Here is a 19,656-nt window from a genome sequence, read left to right as displayed (position 1 = left end):
GATGAAGCAGGTCTTTGCCCACGAAAGCTTATGCTCCAAAATATCTGTTAGTGTACAAGGCGCCATAAGACTTCTTGTTGTTCTCAAAGCTACAGACTAACATGGCTATCCCTCTGATATTAGACTGCAAGTTTGCTCAAGCTGAGGTTTGTATTCCTTTTAGAACCAGCTACCTCTCTGATACTTATGACTTTTAAGTATCTGTGAGAGATAGACACAAAAGCCTCAAAACATACAGGTTGAAGTTCTTATTAAGCTGTGCTATTTCAATCAAATGAAAGCTATTCAATTAGACATGTATATGAATATACATCCAATAGTATTTTTAGAAAGGGTACGTGCACTTTCATGCTTCAGGGTATCAGGTAATTACTAACTGAAGCTCTGGGATTTAGGGACAGGGTTGCAGGGAAGGATGTTTGCAGTCCATAATCAGGCCTATATGCAGAAATTTCTGTGCGAGGTTTCTTTTTTGCTAAATGTGGACTGCAATTTTTTTAAATATAAAAGAGTTCAAAATAGCCATTAATGAGTGTGCATAAGAGATACTAATAAACAATTTGGAAGCAATGATTGGTAAAATTATTTTGTTATAACGTACTAAAATTTATACAGTGATAATGGTTTTATAGAAGTTACCTGCTGGGATCTTACTATAACATAATAAATGAAAAACAATATTCCCTCCTCACCCTCCCTTTTCTGTTGCTAGCAGCCAAAGAGATGCTGGAAAATATATTCTCTCCCATGCTCAGGGGCTCACTTTCTAGGCAAGAAACTGGCCAAGGAACTACAGGGTGCCTTGAGGTCCCTCATCATGCCCTGCAGCTCCCCTTGCACCAACAGCAGGGAGGAAGAGAGAGAAACTGGACGTGAGGGGTGCATTTGTACCCTTCACACACACACCTTCATATGGTACACTATGGTATGTCTTGTACCTCTAAAGCATCTGATTTTGGCCCCTAGATGAGACAGAATATTGCACTACCTGGAATCATAAATGGCAATTTCTATAGTTCACTGTCACTTTGGCTGAAAAATTGTTAACTGATAAATTTACTTTTTCCTCCCTTAATAGCACAAAAAGCATCTATAAAGATTTGATTACTCAAGGACAGCATTTGTTCACCAAATACATATATGGGAATTACATTTTCCTTAATTATTCATCTTTCCTGAAAAAAAAGTAAACATCTTATTTACACAAATAAGATTGACTGAAAAGTGAACTAAGTCCCGCAAAGAATCTGTTTTTTCTGAGCATTTCTGATTGTTTCCTTACCACTAAAACATTCATAAAGTATCCTCCAATGAGAGCATAGACTCCTCCTGAAGCCCCTACAAGAGCCTGGAGTGGATCACAGACCGAGCTAGCCAAGGAACCTGAAAAGACAGACATGTCCTTAGTACTTTAGTTCTAATGAAACCTTTAAGATGAAAACAAAAAAAAGCAGTCCAGTAGCACTTTAAAGACTAACAAAATAATTTATTAGGTGATGAGCTTTCATGGCACAGACCCACTTCTTCTGATCTGAAGAAGTGGGTCTGTCCCACAAAATCTCATCACCTAATAAATTATTTTGTTAGTCTATAAAGTGCTACTGGACTGTTCTTTTGTTTTGATAGTATATAGATTAGCATGGCTTTCTCTCTGTTACCTTTAGGATGACATTTTATGTGATCAACAGCAATCGAATCTAAAGATCACAGCTGAAATTAGATTTACAGATAAATTTGAAACTGGCAAAAGGAAATAAATGCCAACTAAAGCTTTACCTACACCATGTGGCCATCAAAAGGAATAACGCAATCCTCAGGTTTTTAGGTATTAGGTATTTTTCGTAGACATGTGGAAGTGCTACTGTTATACTGACGAGACCTCCTCTGGAATGTTGTGTGCAACACTGGTCTCCTATATTTAAAATGATGAATTCAAACTGGAACAGGTACTGAGAACTAGGATGATCGAGGAATGAAAAATCTACCTGATGAAAGGAGACAAAAGAGCTTGGCTTGTTTAGCCTGTATATCTATTGGTGGTGATTGGACACTAGATGGGGAGAGCTCTGAACTATTAAAGCAAATTTGTTCCTTGGTGCTCTCAGCCACATGCTCAGGATCTAACTGATCACCATGGCTGCGTCTACACGTGCACGCTACTTCGAAGTAGCGGCAGTAACTTCGAAATAGCGCCCGTCACGTCTACACTTGTTGGGCGCTATTTCGAAGTTGAAATCGACGTTAGGCGGCGAGACGTCGAAGTCGCTAACCCCATGAGCGGATGGGAATAGCGCCCTACTTCGACGTTCAACATCGAAGTAGGGAGGTGTAGACGATCCGCGTCCCGCAACATCGAAATAGCGGGGTCCTCCATGGCGGCCATCAGCTGGGGGGTTGAGAGATACTCTCTCTCCAGCCCTTGCGGGGCTCTGTGGTCACCGTGGGCAGCAGCCCTTAGCCCAGGGCTTCTGGCTGCTGCTGCTGCAGCTGGGGGTCCGTGCTGCATATACAGGGTCTGCAACTAGTTGTTGGCTCTGTGTATCTTGCACTGTTTAATGAAAGTGTGTCTGGGAGGGGCCCTTTAAGGGAGCGACTTGCTGTTGAGTCCGCCCCGTGACCCTGTCTGCAGCTGTGCCTGGCTCCCTTATTTCGATGTGTGCTACTTTGCCGTGTAGACGTTCCCTCGCTGTGCCTATTTCGATGTTGGGCTGAGCAACGTCGAAGTTGAACATCGACGTTGCCAGCCCTGGAGGACGTGTAGACGTTATTCATCGAAATAGACTATTTCGATGTCGCAACATCGAAATAAGCTATTTCGAAGTTGGGTGCACGTGTAGACGTAGCCCATGTCTGGGATCAAGAAGGAATTTCCCCTGGGATCAGATTGGCAGAGATGTTGGAGTTTGCCACCTTCTCTGCAGTATGGGGCAAAGGTCACAGAGGTTTACACTAGTGCAAATGTTCCCTCTAACACGAGCTGTTTAGATAATGATTTGAGGATGTCAGTAACTCAGCCAGAGGATATGGATTTATCACCAGAGTGGGTTGGTGAGGTGTTGTAACCTGTAAGGTGCAGTTGATTAGACCAGATGACCATGATGGTCCTCTGGCCTCAAACTCATTTGTTTCAGTGTAGAATCTGAATTCTGAATATAATTAAAAACCAATGTTCACAGTTACTTAGAACTTCCTGCCTCTCTCTATCTTCTTGATGGACACTGCAATAATACATTGATCTCCCAGCTGAAGCTATGTTTTGAGGTTATGAGAAGACTCAAAATTCCATTCCATCTGAATGCATGAGAATACAGATACTTGGGAATTTTCGCAATAACTAAACCCTTATAGTCAATATTGTATAATGCCCTCCAAAAAGGATTTTTTTTTTACTTTTCATCAATAGACAGTTGTCCCTAAAAAGTTCTATTTCAAAATCATTGTGATTTATTAATATGTATTTCATATTTTTAGGATTTAAGTAGCCTTCCACAGTCCTTTATTTATTTCCTTGAAAAGCTAGAGGGGTCTGATATATAACTAACCGTGCAAATTTACTGCTCATGTACACAGATACGACTCCACTAAAGCCATCAGAGTTGCACTTGTTTGTATGAGCAAGGACTTTGGCTTTAGAGCAAGTTTAACATTTTAATAAGGTATTGTACTCATTGATACTTGAGCCACAGTGTGCTATTGCTTACATAATTAAAAATGCCCCTTTCTAGGGACAGAGAGGCAGGTGTGTTAGTCTGTACTCCAACAAAACAAAGCAGCAGAAATGTAGCAATTTAAAAAATTGATCTGAAGTGGGTCTGTCCCACAAAAGCTCATCACTGAATAAATAATTTTGTTAGTCTTTAAAAGTGCTACATTTCTGCTCCTTTCTGCAGACATTTCTTTGTGCTCACCTCATTTTTATTGACAGTGTGGGTGGCAGATATTGCATTGTATCTGAGCCTTTAGCAATCATTTTTGGTAAATCGTGGGAGACGGGAGAGATTCCAGAAGACTGGAAAAGGGCAAATATAGTACCCATTTATAAAAAGGGGAACAAGAATAACCCGGGAAACTACAGGCCAGTCAGCTTAACTTCTGTGCCAGGAAAGATAATGGAGCAGGTAATTAAAGAAATCATCTGCAAGCAACTGGAAGGTGGTAAGGTGCTAGGGAACAGCCAGCATGGTTTTGTTAAAAACAGATCATGTCAAACCAATCTAATAGCTTTCTTTGATAGAATAACAAGTCTTGTGGATAAGGGAGAAGCGGTGGATGTGGTATACCTAGACTTCAGTAAAGCATTTGACACGGTCTCACATAATATACTTATCAATAAACTACGCAAATACAACTTAGATGGGGCTACTATAAGGTGGGTGAACAACTGGCTGGATAACCATACCCAGAGAGTAGTTATTAATGGTTTTCAATCCTGCTGGAAAAGTATAACTAGTGGAGTTCTGCAGGGGTCTGTTTTGGGACCGGTTCTGTTCAATATCTTCATTAACGATTTAGATATTGACATAGAAAGTACACTTATTAAGTTTGCAGATGATACCAAGCTGGGAGGGGTTGCAACTTCTTTGGAGGATAGGGTCATAATTCAAAAGGGTATGGATAAACTGGAGAAATGGGCTGAGGTAAACAGGATGAAGTTTAATAAGGACAAATGCAAAGTGCTCCACTTAGGAAGGAACAATCAGTGTCACACATACAGAATGGGAAAGGACTGCCTAGGAATGAGTACAGCAGAAAGGGATCTAGGGGTTATAGTGGACCACAAGCTAAATATGAGTCAACAGTGTGATGCTGTTGCGAAAAAGGCAAACATGATTCCAGGATGCATTAACAGGTGTGTTGTGAACAAGACACGAGAAGTCATTCTCCCGCTCTACTCTGCGCTGGTTAGGCCTCAGCTGGAGTATTGTGTCCAGTTCTGGGCACCGCAGTTCAGGAAGGATGTGGAGAAATTGGAGAGGGTCCAGAAGAGAGCAACGAGAACGATCAAAGGTCTAGAGAACATGACCTATGAAGAAAGGCTGAAAGAATTGGGCTTGTTTAGTTTGGAAAAGAGAAGATTGAGGGGGGACGTGATAGCAGTTTTCAGGTATCTAAAAGGGTGTCATAAGGCAGAGGGAGGGAACTTGTTCTTCCTTGCCTCTGAGGATAGAACAGGAGGCAATGGACTGAAATTGCAGCAGGGGAGGTTCAGGTTGGACATTAGGAAAAAGTTCCTAACTGTCAGGGTGATCAAACACTGGAATGAATTGCCAAGGGAGGTGGTAGAATCTCCTTCACTGGAGATATTTAAGAAGAGGTTAGATAGATGGCTTTCAGGGGTCCTCCATGGCGGCCATCAGCTGAGGGGATTGAGAGACACTCTGTCCAGCCCCTGCAGGGATCTATGGTCGCCGCATGCAGCAGCCCTTAGCCCAGGGCTTCTGGCTGCTGCAGCTGCTGCTGCAGCTGCAGCTAGGGGTCCATGCTATGTGCACAGGGTCTGCAACCGGTTGTTGGCTCTGTGGACCTCGTGCTGTTCAGGCCATGTGTGTCTGGGAGGGGCCCTTTAAGGGAGTGGCTTGCTCTTGCCCCAGAAGGGCTAGTCCAGCCTGTGACCCCGTCCGCAGGCTTTGCTGGCCCCTTAGTTCGACGGAGAGCGCTTGTGTGTGTGGACGCTCCCCATTTCCTTCTGGGGCGGCTCCTTTCTACATTCCCCGTTGCTACTTCAACGTTGAACATCAACGGCACCAGCCCAGGAGGACATGTAGATGATATGCGTCGAAGTAGCCTATTTTGATGTTCTTTCTTTGAAATAGGCTACTTCGATGTAGTGTGCTAGTGTAGACGTAGCCAAGCAGTTTTACAATATGAAAGTATTAAAAAAAGCACCAGAAATGGTTACCGAACATGATACCTAGAATTAGAAGTAGTAAGGAGACAAATCTTGTTTTCTTGGTGATGGAGTCTTCCTGGTGGTCACCTGATAACGAGTAGGCTGTTCTCACGTCACCCTTCTATTTGTGAGTCTGTTGATGGCTGATCAGCCCAATTCTGGAGCTGCAGATCTGATCACAGAAGGGGCACATGTTGGTAGCTGTTGGAGAGGCATGGGGCAGTTTTTGACACTCTTTTCTTCATTTCTACCGCTCCTCATCTTCAGTGAAATGGGTCTTCTCGAAGTGTGCCACTTACTTATGGATTATGGTTCTCCATTGGGGACAGTCCTGGGTAAGGTTCTCCCAAGTGTCAACACCGATGCTGCACTTTTTCATGTGTGCCTTCAGCACATCCTTATATCGCTTTTGCTGCCACCCAACGCTCCTCTGTTCTTCCTCCAACTTGGAAAACAGAATCTGTTTTGGGAGGCACTGACCAGACATCCCAACCACATGAACAGTTCAGTGGAATTGTTGATGAATGATAATGGCTTCAAATGCTAGACATGTTTGACTCTTTCAGGGTGCTAGTGTTCATGAGCCTGTCCTCCCAAGAGCTATTTAGGACTCTCCTGATGCAGCACTGATGTTGTTCAAGAGCCTTCAAATAGTGCTTGTATATTGTCCAGGTTTCACATGCATTTAGCAGTGTTGGAACAACCACTGCATGGTATACAAGGAGCTTTGTCTTGTGATAATGTCCCAGTTCTCGAAGACCCTTTGTCTCAGGTGGGCAAAAGCAAAGTTTCCACAGCTCAGATTATGGTGGATTTCCATATCAATGTCGACTTAGCGGAAAGATGACTTATGAGGTATGGGAAGTGCTTCATGTTTTCCAGCAGTTCTCCATTGACTTCAATAGAAGGTACATGAGATTGTCTGGTCGGTGATGGCTGGTGGAGCATCTTGGTCTTTTTGATGTTCAGTGTGAGGCCAAGATTCTCATATGCTTCAGCAAAGGCATTAAAGATGGCCTGAAAGTCTGTGAGAGAAAGTGCAGCAACAGTGTTGTCATCTGCATACTGGAGCTCCATGATTGAGGTTGTGGAGGTCTTGCTTTTAGCCTTCAATCTCCTGAGATTGAAAAGCTTTCTGTTTATTCTATAGATAATCTTCACACCATCTGGAACCTTGCCATCATAGAAATGAAGGTTGATGGCAATGAAGATGCAGAACAGTGATGGGGCAATGACTCAGCCTTGTTTGACTCCTGTTTTGACCTCAAAGGGGTTGCTTTAGGATCCATTGTTGTTCAATACTGTGGCAGTTATGTTGTCGTGAAGCAGTCTCAAGAGGCTAATGAATATTTTGGGGAAGCCAATCCATGAGAGGATGGTTCACAGGGTGCTACAATTGATTGAGCTGAATGCTCTGGTTAGGTCAATGAAACTCATGTGTAAGGCTTGGTTTTGTTCATGACATTTTTCTTGCAGTTGCTGGGTGGTGAAGATCATGTCCACAGTTCCTTGTAATGGTTGGAAGCTACACTAGGATAATTTCTTCTGAGTGGCAGGAGTCAGTTTGGAAGGATTCAGGATAAGATTTTCCCTGCCTTTGCTAGTGGGAGATGCCATGATAGTTTCCGCAGTCTAACATCACCCTTCTTGAAGAGACTGATGATAAGTGTGTGTCTGAAATCTCACAACATCTGCTCCCTATCCCAGATCTTGAGAATCAGCAGATGGAGATGGGAGTTGTTTGTGGAGCTCTGGCCTGCCTTCTTGGAGGACTTTGGCAGGGATTCCATCTAGTCAGGTTGCCTTGTTGCACTTCATTGCTTTGATGGCAGCTTGGATCTCACTCAGAGTAGAAAGTATTGCAAGATGATCTTGAGGCAGTTGCTGAGGGATTTGGTTAAAGGATTCTAGGGCCAAGGTGGAGAGGAGGTTCAAGATCTCATTATAGTGCTCCCTCCAGCGAGAAGCAATGGCTTCATTGTCTTTCAAGTGCTGGATACCATCTTTCAATCTCAGGGGATTGAGTCCATGATTTCTTGGTCCATAAATAGCTTTGGTAGCATTGAATAAGACTCTTGTATCACAGACGTCTGCGAAATGCTGGAGTTCTTGAGCCTTCTCAGGCCAACACTGGTTTTTCAGAGTCCTTGTTTTACTTTGGACTTCTGCCTTGGTCTTGGCATGCACTTCTCTCTTCATTGTGCTGCTGATGTCATTTTGCAGGCCTTTCCTTTTTGCCTCAATCAAGCATTCGATTTCCACACCGTTCTTATCATATCAGTCCTGCTGCTTCCTGGACTGGTATCCAATGGTTTCTCCAAAAGCTCTAATGATGGCATTTTTCATCTGACACCAGTGTTCTTCCACATCTTCAGGATGTACTGTTGGCAGCTTTTTTTGGAACACTATCTGGAATTCATTTCATTTAATGGGGACCCTTCAAGCCTTGTATGTTGCTCTTTCATCATATGTTTCCTCTGACTTCTCTGTTTGGTGACAATCCTAATCACCATTGTGGATTGAATAAGGCAGTGATCAGTCCAACAGTCATCAGCATTAGTCATTGCACGTGTGAGAAGGTGTGTGTAAGGTCTTAAATTTGTTTTTCTGGCAGAAAAGGATGTTTGTTATAATGAGCTCAGGTTCCACACATTTTGTAAGAAGGAGCATTCCATCAGAGTTGCTGCTGCCAGCTCCTTCTTTCTCAATGATAGTTTGCCAGAAGTCTGCATCTCTTCTGATCCTGGCATTGAAATCGCCCAAGGTAATAATCTTGTCTTTTCTGGGGATGTCTTTCAGAACTGTGTCCAACTGGCTGTAGAACTTCTCCTTCATGTTATCTTTGATGCCTAAAGTTGGTGCATAAGCACCAATGACAGTTGCTTTTGGTTTGTGGCAAGGTTAGAGCGAAAAGTCATGAGTTGCTCATTGATGCCAAGAGGGACTTCAAATAGGATCTTTGTCAGTTATTTTTGATGGCAAATCCTACTCTATGAATTAGTTTTTCTTCCTTTGGGGTGCCTTTCCAGAAAAATGCATACCCTCCATCTTCTTCTCTTAGCTGTCCTTCTTATGGTCTACGCATTTCTGCCAGAGCAGCTACATTAATATTGAATCGTCACAGCTTGTGGATGATGATTGCTGTGCATCTTTCAGGTCACTTTACTGTCTGGGTTGTCCAGTAGAGTCCGAATATTCCATGTTCCAAAGTTTACTGTTCAATTTGGACCACAGAAAGGTGAACTCACTGGACGCAGTTATCCAGTCAGAGGGGTTGAGGTGGACTATGTTTAGGGAAACTTTCCTAGCTCCCTCCCCATGTGGGGTGAACAGAGTGGATCTTAATTAGGGCTGCTCACTCATGGGTGCAGTAGCCAGACCATTCTACCATCTCAGTCCTCGAAATGGAATGATTGATATCCACCACCTATGTGCTGGTCCAGGACTAAAAACTTCCACATTTCACAATCATACTCCCGTCATCATTTACCAGTCAGTGTAGGGCTTAAGTTTAGGAGAGTAGTACACAGAGGAAGATGCCTGTGCATGACTTCTTTTAACATGGGGGGACTGTTGCATTGCCGCCACCACATGGTTCTTGGCAGTTAGGAGTCTCAGGTCCAATGGCATGGGATCCCTGATGACTGGGAGTCTCCTGTCTGCTGCAGCCTTCATCCGCCTTCATAGCTGCTGCAGCATTACTTTTGCTATCCTTGTCTGTTCTGCCATGTGGATGCACTGGAGAGGGTCCAGTGGAGGGCAACAAAAATGATTTGGGGGCTGGAGCACATGACCTATGAGGAGAGGCTGAGGGATTTGAGCTTATTTAGATTGCAGAAGAGACAAGTGAGGCAATTTGATAGCAGCCTTCAATTTCTTGAAGGGGGGGTTCTAAAGAGGATGGAGAGAGTCTGTTCTCAGTAGTGATGGATGGCAGAACAAGGAGCAGTGGTGTCTAGTTGCAGTGCGGGAGGTCTAGGTTGGATATTGTGAAAAACTATTTCAGTAGGAGGGTGGTGAAACATTGGAATGCATTAGCTAGAGAGGTTCTGGACTCTCCATCCCTAGAGGTTTTTAAGTCCTGACTTGACCAAGTCCTGGCTTGGATGATTAGTTAAGATTGATCCTGCTTTGGGCAGGGGGCTGCACTTGATGACCTCTTGAGGTATCTTCCAGCCCTAGGATTCTATGATTCAATGAATGTTGTTGCTTCATTATTTAGAATTAACAGAGCTTCTGTGCAGGAACCCACTAAAAATGGCAACCCTAACCAACTTCAAGATGTGCTTTTCCAAGAATGTTATCTGTGCCTATTTTTTTAGAGTCGATAAACTGCAGACTTGAGAGTGAATAGTAAAAGCATACTACTATTCCTATTTAGAATTAATTCAGTTTAGTTGTCCATTAAAAAGATGTTAATTGTAAAATGCTGCCCAATAACAATTAATGTGTAGTAATGTTTCTGTATGGATGAGTTAGAGTGTGAAAAAATCGAAAGGGTGAATGGCTATAAATTTGACACTAGCATCTGAGTGGAATACAGTGAAGGATAGGGTTGTTTTCTTGTTTGTTACTGCAGTTAAAGGTTCAAGGTCAGACATTCTCCACACTGAGAGAACTAGTAATGCTATACAAAGCACTATGTCAACAACTTCAGCTACCTTGTTCATGAAAGGGAATGTGGCAATAATATACATTCATTTTCTGATACAGATCATTTTTATTTAATTTATTTATTTAAGCTTACCCATTTCCTGTTATGCACTGACCTCCAATCACTCCAGCAAGATATACCAGACTAACACGATGCCCTTTATGAACCATTTCTAAAGGAATCCCCAAAATAAGTTGCAGAAAGAGATTTCCCAAAATGTGTTGGATGCTGCAAGGAAAAACATGTTGATAGTTAAATGTCAACATTTTAATGAACAAACATTTAAAGTTCTCTCACACTATAGCTAATACATATAAAATGGCATGCTACCAGTAGGGGGACATGTGATTCTGTGAGTCTGTGACATGCTTTCTTTCTATAGCCAAAGTAACTTTTTAAAAAGTTATTAAGATGAAATAGACGCATTATTAATGATATGCTCAAGTAACTTGAAATAAGTATAACATACTTTCTTGGGAGCAGAGTCTGGGCTATGCATTTGGATCTGGAAGGTCTGCATGTAAGTCAGAATAAGCCACTCTGGTGGAAAGATCGAATGGGCCATCCTGTTTTAAGGTACAGGTCTCAAAATAAAATAAAATAAAAATGAAAAGGAGGAAGGGGGGAAAACATGGCCAAAGTGGTTCAGCCCCCTGATCCAGCTAGCCCAGTATGCTATTTTATAACAAGCCAGTGGCAGATGCATCAAAGGGAACGAATAGAACAGAGCAATTATTGTGTGATCTATCCCCAGTTGTCCAGTCACAACTTCTGGTAGTCAGAGGTCTAGGGACACCCAAACAATGGGGTTGCATCTCTGATTCGTTTGGCCTATCTTCCATGAATTTATCTAATTCTCATTTTAACCCAGCTGTATTTTTGGATCCTAGCAATGACTTCAACAGATTTCTTTATGTAATTTGCAATCAGTACTTTCTTATGCTGTTTTAAAAGCTGCTGTCTCTTAATTTTATATGGTGCTCTCTGCTTCTTCTGTTATGTAAAGGAGTAAATAACACTTTCTTATTTTCTTCACATTATTCATGATTGTTTAGACCTCACTCTCATCTCCCCTTAGTCTTCTCAAACCAAACAGTCCCAGTCTGTATAATCTCTCCTCCTTTGGAATTTGTTCCTTGCCTTTCATCATTTTTGTTGCCCTTCTCTGTACTGTTTCATGTGCAGTTAAAGCTCTGCTAGTGCTAGGGTATCTATACTCCCTTGTACTAATCTTGTAAACAAAACACTGACACCTCATTACTGCAGAAAGTGGTGCTGATGTTTCACTTTGTGGCATTCAGTATTACTGACTATTTCATGGCGTTCTGCTCATGTAGAACAGCCTGAAGCACCAACTCAGGTTACTTCAATTAATTACCTAGACTGAGGTTTTGAAATAACCATATCACCCTTGTGGGAGTTTGATTTATTAACTTTTCCCACAGCATGTAGCTCACTTCTGAATTGAAGGTCATATAATTGTGGGACCATGTAAGAGTCCCTACAAGGATTTTGTTGCTATTCAGCAGCCCCAGCCCTCCCAGGGCTGAGTGATATTTCCAAGTTTCTCTCCTTAAAACAGCAGTCTTCCATTCTTCTCCTTTGAGGTGGATTATATTGCAAGACAGCTGTAGGGCCCTATCAACTTTCACCTGGCTCCTTATGCAGGAGTGGAAGTAAGTGAAAAAGCTGGTCAGTCTGGGGGCTGGCTCCAATCCTGGAAGGCGTGAGGCCTTGGGAGGAAGGTGGGGGTGGGCAAGGCACAGAGAACTAGCCACTTCTTACCACCCCTGTAATGGCCTGGAGCTCCAGCCCTGCCTTAAAGAACTGCCACAGCAGCACTGCCATGGCAACACTTTTATCTCAGATGTACTTTTAACCCCATCTCACTCCAACTCCTGTTAGCAGCTGGGGTTGGGGAGTAGCAGACAAAAGAGGCAGTGATGCTAAAGCATTGTGCTGCCAGACCCCATTGGCAGGGCTGTTGATGTGGGGGGAGCATAAGGAGCAGCGATATTAAAGTACGGTGCTGCTCGACCGTAATGGCAGGCATGCTGATGGAGGGATGTGTGCAAAAGGGGCAGTGACATTAAAGTAGATCTGGCAGCACTGGTGCAGCAATGCTTTAACATGGGCTGCAGTGGGGCAGACAGCCACCATGGGCCCTGGGGCAAGGTAGGAAGAGGGCCAGGCTTGGGGGAGGGGTCAAGGGTAGTAGGGGTGAGGCCTAGGGCAGTGAGCTCTCAGCACCACTCAAATCACAGTGCTGCCCCCTCTCCCCATCCCTCAGAGCTGCATGGAGTAGCACAGTGGCTCAAAGGGGACAGGAGCGCCGGTTACTGCTGCTGCCAAAGTAGCAACAATGGTGGCTTGAGCTTTCAGCCCTTTGAAATGCTGGGCCCTGGAGCAACTGCCCCCGTTGCACCCCTCCCCACTGTCAGCAGGCCCAATGGGCTGTGTATGGTCTGGTACCAGTTGCCACTTCTTAGCAATACACAGTAGTGGCCCATTTTCACCTCTGCCCTTTTCCTAATTAATTCTCAGCATGAAGGGTACAGCAAGTGGTGCTCTCCTGATACTGCCTGCCCTGTCATTGGGGAAGAGGGAGCATACTAGTCCTTCCACCTCATCTTCAGTTGGCTATGTGAGAAGTGAGTCTTGCCCTGCCTACTTTGCCACTATCCTGAAGCAGGACCCATAATGAAACAATAACAAACTGGATCACCATTTGGGTTTTCTGAAAATCTTGTTTAGGGCATAAGAATGGCCAGAATCGGCCAGACCAAAGGTCCATCAATGCCAGCATCCTGCCTTCTGACAGTGGCCAATGCCAGGTACTTCAGAAGAAATTAACAAAAGAAATAATCGAGTGATCCATCCCCAGCTTCTGGCAAACAGAGGGTAGGAACACCATCCCTACACAACTGACTAATAGCCATTGATGGAGCTATTCTCCATGAATTTTTCTCATTCTTTTTTAACCCTATTACAGTATTACTCTTCACAACATCCTCTGGCAAAGAGTTCCACAGGTGGACTGTTTGTAGACTCCATTGTTACGCGGCTTACCCAGCATGCACAAGCATATAAGAAATGAATCTCCAAGCTTCTTCCCTCTTGTCAGGCCTATAAATAAAGGGACTGTTCCAGACACCTGTATCCAGCGTGATCCACTGTTTCTGGGGTTTCCAAACGGCATAATAAATGAATACAGCCAGCTAGAAACAATAACAGACTTTAATAACTTCTACAACCATTTGAAATTATGAAACATAAACAATTTCATCCAATAATCCCCAAATCCTTAATAGGTAATTGTCTCATGTCAGAGTTCAAATCTTCTATATACAGAAAGGTATAATCACACTAACATACATGTGTATAATCATCATAATACACACTAGAAACAGCAGATAAAGTAAAAATACAAAACCAGGCATTTTAGGAAACACCAGTTTTAAAAAGGGTTCTTGCCACCAAGCACGTTCTTTAATCCCATTGACTTCAATGGATTTTAAGCACATGCCTGAACGTTCTGCTGAATCAGGATCTGAATGATAGACTAGTACTGTAGAACAAGGAGTTTGTACTAAGGTAACTAGAAACTGAAACCTAATCATTGTGCCTAATGGAGAAGACTTAAAGTTGCACAGGCAGCCTCAGGCTTCACATTCCCTAATGTTGATGTCTGATATTCCTACTCAAACAATAGTTTTGTACAGGAAATAACAGAAGAACACTGGACTTTGAAAAAAAAATTGAAAACATAAATTCCATCATGTATTTGCTAGGCCACAGAGGAGCAGGTTACATGTCAAAAAAATTTTGGCCTATACTTTTAATGAAACAGTTAGATTAAGTGGCTGAAACTAGAGTTTGCCACAGAGATATCTGTTCAATCAGAATTTCTGACAGAAGTGAGCATGTGAAACATATAAGATCCTTTGTTACTTTACACAAAAATTAGGGGAATAACACTTGCTATGGGTATGAAGGCTTGTTGGATAAAGATTGAGAGGTGGACAATTAATAACCAGTCCATTTGCACATTTCCTCAATCAAAAGATAGTTAGACTAGGCAGGACAGCCGGGTCAACAAGATCTGGTAGCACATATACTGCAGTTAGGATTTTAAGAAACTCAGTCAACAAGTGTAGAATAAGTTCTGCTGTGCATCTGCACTAGCAATTTTCAGAAGTTATTAAATTGGTGAAATGAGAGTGGATTTTCATAGGGTTATGGCTCTTCTGAACTGTCTACTAACCAATTTTCAAGTCAGAAAAACGATTTTAATATATATTTTTGCTTCCCCACTGAGCTCACTTAGAAAAGGCTGATGCTGAACCATTTTCACTCAAATATTTTTTTTAAATTCAGCATGTAACAGAAACCATATATGGAAGCATTCAACAGAAATTATTAAAATTTGTCAAATTTAAAAGGAACTGAAAAATAGGGTCACTATGTATAATATGGGCTACATATGTGCAATGAATGAGAAAGAAGTTTAAAAATGAAAGATAATCAAGATTTTAAAAATGCTCCCAAACTCAGTGGCTGCGTCTACAGGGTTCCTTCGGGGGGAAAAAAAATTTCAAAACAACACTTCTTCCTATTTTGTTTCCAAAAGAAGAGTTCTTTCAAAAAAATTTTTTTTTCCAAAGGAACTCCATCTACACTTCTGTTTTTACTTTTAGAAAAACCTCATCCAGAAACGTGATTTTGTGAGATTATGCAAATGAAGCACATGATTTGTAAATCAGCGCTTCATTTGCATTTTCAGTCACCCTCATTTGCATTCCTCCTCTGAAAGAGGAATGTTGTATATATGCAGCCAGTGTGTTTTATGATCACACACAAACTCCAGTGCTGTACAACAAAGCCCGTGACTGAAACAACTGCAATTTGTATAATCTGAATCCCATAGTTTGATTCTTGTTCCCCTAAATACTAGTGTTCAATGCAAAAGAAGTGCAGCCATTTACAATGTTACCAGCTAAGAACCTTTACCTCAGCTATGCTAATGGAAATGATGAAGAGGGGAGGAGGGATACAGTTTGCTCTTTCCAGGTAGGTTCCTCTGGCATTTTCTGGAAGCATCCATTTGGAAATGGACTTATGGATCTTGTCACAGATAGTACATACTCTGGAGTTTCTTTCATTGTTTTCTTTCTCTTCTTGTTCATCAGATGTATTGGTGGTGTTCATCCTCTCCATCTCCATGTTGCCTACTTGGAAAGGGCTAAATGCTTATGAAGTTCAAAATCCTGTGCCATCAAACATATTTCTTACTGTTTTACACTCAGCACACTATGCAGATGACTAGTAAATTTTATAATAACCTCTAGCTTGATGACAAATGTACATACCACAAATTACCCAAAGCACTTTACAAACTTTACCAGCAACTCCGCATGTTGTCTAACAGCAGAAAGCAACGTTATACAATTAAGACACAATTAAAGACTTTTATGTCCAGGTAACATTAGAGGGGAATTTAAGGCAAGCACAATAGAACCACCTAAACTGACTTTGTCTAGCATTTGAGGGCTAAAAAAAAATCCCTGTTTTTGCTGGGGCGTGGGGGTGGGGTGGGGTCACAATTGAGTGACCTCAAACCGTAAGCTACAGTAGCAACAATTTGCAACCTCTGCACCTCTGGAGGCAGTAATACTGACACATTCAAATTGGGATTCATAGGGCCAAAAGAAAACAGCTTTATTGCCTGGAAATCAAGTCTCTCTCTCTGTAGAGTATACTAGCCAGGTCCAAATCACTGCTGAAATGGTGACTGTAGTCAGCCAGTATCATGGCATGAAGGCTTTTGGGAGTCACTGTGGTCCCACAACCTAGGTTCTGACAATACTGTATAGGTATGTCTCTTTCAGTTTTTCAGATATCCTAAGAAGATTTATTTTCTCTCAGATCGAAATACAAAGATTGCTTAGATAGGCAGAGCCACCTTGTAATGTAGTTAATTAAAATATATTAACATAGTTTCTGGTGCTACAGCTATCCCCCAAATAGCTCTGTCAATTTTGTGGTTTTACAGTCACAAAATATTTCTTTCCAGTTGATGTGTCAAAGACACAGTAAGGGGAGATGGGGAATAGGGAACAATAAAAATAAGTGTACACAAGTGGTGCCAGATACACAATGTAAATGAACTTTTAAAAAGAAAATAGATCTATAATGTTTTAGACAGCCATTATAATTGTTGCTTGTAACAATAGTGGGTAAAAAAAACAGACAAGTATGATTTAAGTTGAATGTCTCTTTATTTAGTTGTAATTCAGCATAACCTGTAGACAGAAGCAGCTTTTATATACAATTTATCTCAGATACGCTTCTCAGGTCAGCTTTCCCTGATTTTGCAAATATTTTTGTCCTAACCTTGGTCCAAAAAGAGCCCAATCACATAAAAGAATATTCCAGAACGTAACTGATTATCTTTGGGGTTTCCCCCCTATTATTAAATACAAACATTATATCAAAGCACAAAAACAGAAACATACACCTTGTTTAGTACAGTAAACTCTTCCATATCCAGTATTCTATCATCTAGAACCCTCAAATAATCAGCATTTTAACCATAAGTAAATTTTAGTAAGTTTTCTATAAGTACAGTATAGTGAAAGTAAATACAAATAAATACAGCATAAATTTACAGAGTACAATACCACAGTTGTTGGTAAATAAAGTACTCTGCATAAATTTTTGTTTGTTTTGTTTTTTTTAATATCTAATCTTGTTTTTCTTTAGGGTTGTGCATTGCTGAGTGTACCGCTCTCTTATCCAGAATATTTAAATATCTGGCAACTTCCCAGTCTTGGGGTACTGCATATGAAAGAGTTTACTGTAGAAACAAAAAAGAAGTCCAGTAGCACTTTAAAGACTAACAAAATAATTTATTAGGTGGTAGCCTAATTATTTTATTTTTTATTATTTATTTTGTTAGCCTTTAAACTGCTACTGGACTGCTTTTTAGTTTTGATAGAATAGAGACTAACACAGCTGTCTCCCTGTTTCTATTTACTGTAGAACATTTCTGACCTAATGCAGGGGGGAGGAGGTCTAGTGTGGGTAAGAACAGAAGCATCAGTTAAAATGCTGGTAGGTTGAAAAACTAATAGGTATCAGAATGTTCCTTCTGTCTCCTAAAGACTTAGGTATCAGATGCTTATCTCTTTTTAAAACATCACCCCCACATTGGTGCCCTGGCAGACGAGCAATCCCTAGCCAGAGCTAAAACTACACTTCAGTAGTAACTCAAAGCATCAAGGACAACTACTTACACACAAAAACCACACACTGCCCTGTCCACATTCTAAGAAAATCAGAATAATTGCTTCAAACACTAATTTTGGTTTTGCTTGTGGGATATAAGTGGTAGACAGACACACGGCTCCAGGTTTAAGATATTTTTAAATGTGTTCTCAGACATCTGATAGAGCCAGTTACCACTGTGGTAAAGCTGTCTCTAGTTTAAGGCTTCCTGCTCCCCATATTCTTTGGTAAGCTTATTTAAGAAAGTATTATGTCTTTATGGCCAATTTTCTTAAAAATAAAAATCCAGCTCTCCATCTAGTTTTCTATTTCTTTTCATCCAAACCAGTGTTAGTTTATCTGGGCTGCATTACCGGTTGTTATGGTTTCTTGTGTAGTTTTACGTGTTCTTTAAATATTGCCAACCGCTTGGCTTTGCGGTACTGGCGCTAAAAAAAAGCAACATCAGAACCTTAGAACGGGGAGCGTCCTTTGGAAATTACAGCCACTATAATTATAGCTCACAAGTGCTCTGGAGCTGCACACGCCCAAAGGCTGTGTGCGGATTGGAAACGATGGGATCTGCCCGTTCTTCAGCCTTACGCAGCCCCGGGAACGACTCGCTGGTGCGAGGGTCGATTTTAGAGGGACCCGAATGCCTCCACTGCCTGCCTTAAACGCGTATCTCCCCACCGGAGGCTGGGGCTTGGCACGTGGGAGGCAGAGACCTGTCACTGCACGGACTGGGCAGCTAATTCACAGACGCCTTTCTAAGAGGAGATGAACAAAGCAGAGCTCTGAACTTGCAGCCCAGCCACACTGCTGGGCTCCCTCCGCGCTAGCGCCCCATGCCGACCCGCGGCCCGGCCCGGACTGTAACTTACCTGCGGCTTTGTGTTCGTGTCCGCCGCTTCCGCGTTCCGAGTGTGGCCGGCCTCAGGCGGGAACAGCTCCCACCCCGGCCCGCCTTGGCAGCTCGGGAGGAGCCTGACTCACTGGCACCCTCGGGGCGGGCAACCTCCGATCCGCCTCCACGTCCTCCAAACTGCATGCAGCCAGCCCTGACACACCGTAAGGTTGCTCCAGACACACTGCTGGCCATCCAGTCTTACTGTCTCAGGTTCATTACGGTGTTGGCCGCACCAATCTCACATCCTCACAGATTTGGAACGGGTCCCATATGGGGAGAGGCTAGAGAGACTGGGACTTTTCAGTCTGGAAAAGAGGCCATTGAGGGGTGATATGATAGAGGTATATAAAATCATGAATGGTGTGGAGAAAGTGAACATAGAAAAATTATTTACCTTATTTACCTTTTCCCATAATACAAGAACTAGGGGACACCAAATGAAATTGATGGGTAGTAGGTTCAAAACTAATAAAAGGAAATTTTTCTTCACACAGCGCACAGTCAACCTGTGGAACTCCTTGCTGGAGGAGGTTGTGAAGGCCAGGACTCTATTAGGGTTTAAAAAAGAGCTTGATAAATTTTTGCAGGTTAGGTCCATAAATGGCTATTAGCCAGGGTAAAGTATGGTGCCTTAGCCTTCAGTACAAGGGCAGGAGATGGATGGCAGGAGATAAATCACTTGATCATTGTCTTCTGTTCTCCTTCTCTGGGGCACCTGGCATTGGCCACTGTCGGCAGACGGGATACTGGGCTGGATGGACCTTTGGTCTGACCCAGTATGGCCATTCTTATGTTCTTATCCTGGGACAGTGGTGGCTGGTGAGAGAACTCGGGGGGCCACCAGCCATATGTTCCCCTCTGCCCCAAACCTGCCCCGCCCCTGCTCCATCCCCATCTGCTACTTCCTGTGAAGGCAGGAGTGATACCTTCCAGCAT

At 42.5% G+C, this 19,656-nt stretch overlaps 1 protein-coding gene across 1 annotated transcript in view; it reads right to left on the bottom strand.

The window, feature by feature from the left end:
• Window positions 1-18,744, bottom strand: part of RHBDL2 (rhomboid like 2) — a 32,547-nt gene extending 13,803 nt beyond the window's left edge. Inside the window, exons 1-5 of the mRNA XM_074976621.1 lie at window positions 18,695-18,744; window positions 15,555-15,772; window positions 13,614-13,762; window positions 10,660-10,772; window positions 1,283-1,383 (exon numbers count right to left, since the gene is read on the bottom strand). Of these exons, the coding sequence (XP_074832722.1) occupies window positions 1,283-1,383; window positions 10,660-10,772; window positions 13,614-13,762; window positions 15,555-15,767 (576 nt within the window). The 5' untranslated portion in view covers window positions 15,768-15,772; window positions 18,695-18,744. The remainder of the gene's footprint in view (window positions 1-1,282; window positions 1,384-10,659; window positions 10,773-13,613; window positions 13,763-15,554; window positions 15,773-18,694) is intronic.
• Window positions 18,745-19,656: the final 912 nt, after the last annotated feature.

Source organism: Carettochelys insculpta, chromosome 24, assembly GCF_033958435.1.
Source record: "Carettochelys insculpta isolate YL-2023 chromosome 24, ASM3395843v1, whole genome shotgun sequence".
Taxonomy (NCBI): domain Eukaryota; kingdom Metazoa; phylum Chordata; order Testudines; family Carettochelyidae; genus Carettochelys; species Carettochelys insculpta.
This window is presented reverse-complemented; position numbering and strand designations above follow the sequence as displayed.